The sequence below is a fragment of the Octopus bimaculoides genome, chromosome 21 (assembly GCF_001194135.2).
Source record: "Octopus bimaculoides isolate UCB-OBI-ISO-001 chromosome 21, ASM119413v2, whole genome shotgun sequence".
NCBI classification, from domain to species: Eukaryota; Metazoa; Mollusca; class Cephalopoda; order Octopoda; family Octopodidae; genus Octopus; species Octopus bimaculoides.
In genome coordinates this window covers 2,987,344-2,992,301 of record NC_069001.1, presented here as the reverse complement: position 1 = coordinate 2,992,301, position 4,958 = coordinate 2,987,344, and the positions used below count along the sequence as shown (strand labels likewise).

At 41.3% G+C, this 4,958-nt stretch overlaps 1 protein-coding gene across 1 annotated transcript in view; it reads right to left on the bottom strand.

Annotated features, from left to right (window-relative positions):
- LOC106873937 (ankyrin repeat and SOCS box protein 8) overlaps positions 1 to 3,191 on the bottom strand; it is an 18,567-nt gene extending 15,376 nt beyond the window's left edge. Inside the window, exon 1 of the mRNA XM_052975367.1 lies at positions 3,025 to 3,191. Coding sequence (XP_052831327.1) covers positions 3,025 to 3,147 — 123 coding nt within the window. The 5' untranslated portion in view covers positions 3,148 to 3,191. The remainder of the gene's footprint in view (positions 1 to 3,024) is intronic.
- Positions 3,192 to 4,958: the final 1,767 nt, after the last annotated feature.

Below are 4,958 nucleotides of genomic sequence, written 5' to 3'. Positions count from 1 at the left end.
CACACACACACACACACACGCACGCGATGGGCTTCTTTCAGTTCCCGTCTACCAAATCCACTCGCAGGGTTTTGATCGGACTGGGGCTATAGTAGAAGACACTTGCCGAAAGATGTCACGCCGTAGGACTGAACCTGGAACCGTGTGCTTGGGAAGCAAGCTTCTTACAACACTGCCACGCCTACATATTTTTGAGACATCTTGTATAAGTTTTAAGACACAGGTTTAAGTCTTGATTGGTTACTTACTTAAAAGCGTCGCTTGCTTTTGTCCGCCTTTGGTCCAGGGTTCTGGTTGGCCGACTGCCTGAGTACATCATTTGTTTATCAGCGTTCTAGTCACTTATCTTTAGTACTTCAATGCTCTGCGTGGTTGATTTTCTGTGGAAGTCATTTGTTTATCAAATATCTTGGTCGTTTGTTTTTGTCTCACAACCATCCAGCGTTCCGCTCGGCCGACTTTCTTCTGACGTCACTCGTTGCTCTGATGTCATGGTCGGCTGATTGTTCAACAGCGTCATTGGTCGTTTGCTTATATTCCGAAAACAAAATTCAATTGGTCAAACCAAGGGGGACGTCAGCAAAAACTGTAATGTGTAATTACACAGTTGCTTGAATTTGGGGTTTCGAATCCCAGAGGAATCCCTTTCAGATTTACTATTTTTGCTGTTTGTTATTGTTTTTAGTAGAGTCGAATCAAATGTTTTCTTATGCTATTGCGTCGTTTCTCTCTCTCTCACACACAGGTACACATATACACACACATACAGAGTTGGGCAGAAGTCACCCGACAGTATATCAAAATTCCATAAATCCTTTCTGTAATGACTCGAATGGAAAAAAAGTGTAGCTCAAAAAGGACTTCAGTTTGAACAATTTTCATGATGTGGGACAACAGCGCTCTGCCTGCAACACTAAGTCCGAGCTGGTGGTCAAGATGAAGGAGGTGTTTGAAGATCTTTCCCGGGACATAGTGAGGAGCTCATGCGCCAGATTCCAGAGCAGCGTTGAGGCCGTGCTGGAAGCCAGGAGCAGTTACTTTGAGTAAAATGTTATTTCCTAGCCATGACACAGTTGAATATTTTTTTCTTTAATTTTTAAAAATGCTTTTATTTTGGGGTGGGATATGGTGTTGTGTTTCCCCTTTACTACAAACTGCCAAATTTAATCCGAACACCCTCTACACGCACACGCACGCACGCACACACACACACACGTATATATATATATCATCCGGCTAGGTGAGAAAGCGATCAGGCAGAACGCAAAGTACAATTCAAAATAAATTTCATAATATATACATATGTATGTGCATGTATGTGTGTGCATGTAAGTATGTATCTATATACGCGCGCGCGCACACGCACACACACACACACACAGAGTACAATATAGGGCCTTTTACGCTCTTTATGTCTCGCTTCCCATCAACTTACAGACTTAAAAATGTAGGGTAAATAATGATATACGTATTTTTGTTGTAGACCCGCGCATACATACATACATACACACGTCCATATATATATATATATATATATATATATATATATATATATATATATATATATGCAAATACACACGCAAACACAGAGCCACCATTGTTTACGGCATCTTAGGTGAAAGAAATGTGTGTGTGTATGTGTCTGTGTGTAAGCTGTCAAGCAGGTATTTCTCCATTAACGAGTTACGTGACACTACAAACGAAATCAGAACTGTAACTCAAATGATTCATGCAGACGACAGCTTCAGGTATGTATGTATGTATACGCATACACACAAATAAGACAAATAGATAAGAAGGAGAGAGGACAGCCATTTGAAGAACGGACGTTGGGGTCGAAGAAAGGTTTTGTCTCCCAATGGCAGTGTCGGCCATGCTGGAGCAGTTACAGTTTCCTTTTGCATTGTATAGTTTAACAATGAAATGGTAAACGCGTGAGAAATGGCTTTTCGGGACACAGAAGTAAATGAATAGATATTAAAATTACAAATGTATGTGTGTGACTGTGTATGATGAGATACATTTATAGACGGACGAGAGTTAGGTTTACATATAGATAGGTCCTAAATAGATAGACAGAGACAGAGACAGAGACAGACACACACACACACACACCCACCCACACACCCACACAGATATCCTTTAAGTTCAACTTCATCGTTTCAGCCATATGCTCATGGAAATTGCCGCTAAGTAGATAAATATGGAAAATAGTAAGTCCACAAGCATACGGCAGCCAGGCACCGTAAAACTGGTGGCCTGCGGATCAGGGACAGGGTCCGCTGGTCAGGCTGGGCGTGTGACCTCCCCACGCTCGGCCGCCCTGCGACCTTCCCCCCATGGAGGACAACGGACCATCTCCTCCACGCGGTACAGTCAGCGTCAGAAGTCGCATGTTGTGTCCGACGCTGACTTACATTAGAAGTGGACAGGGCCGGTTCATTCTGACCTACCCGACAGACACTCTGGTAGTTAAGGGCTCCCAGCTTCCGCCGGACTTGGCTCAAGGTCCCCCTCCATGACGACCACTCTCTTGCTTTAGAAGTGGTCCCGAGAGGCGGGTGTGGGGGGTATCAAACCCGACTCAGGCGGGAGACGAGTTTTCCTAAACAATTCACTGCGCGTCCTGCTCCATAGCCTGTCCGCTATGTCCTCTGCGTTTCTCTTCTCCCCTACGTTGGTGGACTTGGCTTGGATTGGCTTGATCAGGCCAGGTGTGGATCGACTTGGCCTGACCTGGCTTGGCTTGAGCTAAAGATTTATAAAATTTGGTATACGATAAAAATTTCAGATATTTGTCTTAAAACATTCAGACAAGCAAATTTAGAAGTAAGACACGAGGTATTATTCCATTTGAATATCCACATATTTATATTAAGAGTTTGATTATAAGAATATAAAAATATAAACATAAAAATGAAATATAAGAATATAAACATAAGAATTAAAAACCTAAAATATATAAGGGTATCATGAAGGTAAAAAAATAAATTAAAAGAGGTGATTGAAAGTATTAGTCCAAACCTGTGGCCGTTTCAGAAAAAGTTTTAGGGGTTGTAGGAAATAGTCCAAATTCAGCTCACTGTATAAAAACATTTTCTTCCTCGGGATTCCTTTCTCGAGGTAAAATCCAGTAAGGCACTCCATGGTGATAGTTCAGTTGGTAAAAAGTTCAGTGTTTGTTGAGTATCGATGAAGAAGTGACAAAATGAAAACATGCAGCTCAAAGTACAAGAGGGTTAAATAAGAAATTAAAAGGATTGACAGGTGAGCTTTTACTTAATCATGCAAATAATAGCTTATGGGAATACTCCATTCTGTACTGATATATTTTTTATCCATACCACTATAACAAAGAAATAATTTAAGATTAAAAATTTGTGTATAAGTATTCACTGGTTCTAATCCAGATCGTATTTTCAAAAAGTTTTAAAGTTTAAAAATCAAAAATTTCCGGCTGCCGTTTTTTTCACCATCACTACAAACAAAGCAGCATCATCAACACCAGCATTACACTAACACCACTAACACCGCCGCTGCCGCTGTAGCAAACACCACCACCACCACAACCATCACATCTATAGTAGTCATCACCGCCCTCACCACCATCACCATCACATTTGTATCCATCGTGTCCACTTGTTTGAGATAGCAGCCTTTTTTAATTGCAAAGTCTTTGATCAGATCCTCACTAGGAACGCTTCGAAATAATATTTCCAATCACACAGACCACTTCGAATACTTCTTTAGCAAGTTTAAAGTGATTTCTTTTGTGCCGCAAACCATTTACCATTTATGTGGTGTGTCCCCCCCCACTCCCTTGATGCTCTAAGTACGTGCTTATTTTGATTAATAGTTAATCCAGTGATGTCGACATCACCACTATCGTGGAAGCCATCATGAGACCACCACTATATCTAGCACCAGCACCACTGCCACCACCCCAGCACCGCTGCCACTACCACCACCAACACCGCTATGACTACATTCATTGTACCAGATCTAAATAACATTACCATTAACTTAACAGATTGTACCAACAGCATCAACAGTACAACAACGCCACTAGCATCAGCATTGTCGTCACCACCAACATCACCAACACCAACTTCACATCACTTCACTTCACTTCAAAGTTCACCTGAAAATCATTAAAATCTTTCTTTAGCGTATTCTTCTGCCATCGCTTAATTACCCACGATATAATTTAATGGAAATGTTTCGTAAGTGCTGAATGGATCTTAAGCTCGTGCTCCCTACCCCTCTTCACAGCAACGAACGAGTCACAAAGCTGTTTTACTGACAGACCCGAATATCGCCGAAAACGGTGTTATTAGCACTACACTGTCAACGAAACATCGCCTTAACTATCAACACTTTTGATTATCAACTCATAAAGAAACATTCCGTTTGCTCTTCACCCGTTGCCTTTGTTTTGTTTACTTAACCATTGTCCTGTCAATAGATTTAGTCTTAATTAGAATCATCGTGTGAGGCTGCCATATTAATTCTGTTAATCCTTCGAACTCGCAGTCCAATGACTGAAACAAGTAGAAAGTAATGGTATTATCTTTTATCTTAGGTTCCATAGGTCAAAAAATGGTTAAGAACCACTGACCTAGGGGCACTCTTGGTACGAAATTATTGTTGTTTTTATTGTTATTGTTGTTGCAGAAGTTGATGTTGCTGTTGTTGGTGGTGGTGATGATGATGGTGGTGCTGCTTTCGTTGTTATAGCTTTTTTTTGTTGTTGTTTGATGTTGTTTTTGTGTTCGATGTGGTTATTGCTTCTTTTTTTATTTATTGTTGTGGTTGCTGTTGTTGTTGTTGTTGTTGCTGTATCAGTTGTTGTAGCTGAAGTAGTGGTGGTGGTGGTGGTGGGGGGGGGCAGTGGTGGTGGCGGTGGTGGTTGTAGTGGTGGTGGTTGTAGTAGTGGTGGTGATGGTGGTGGTAGTGAT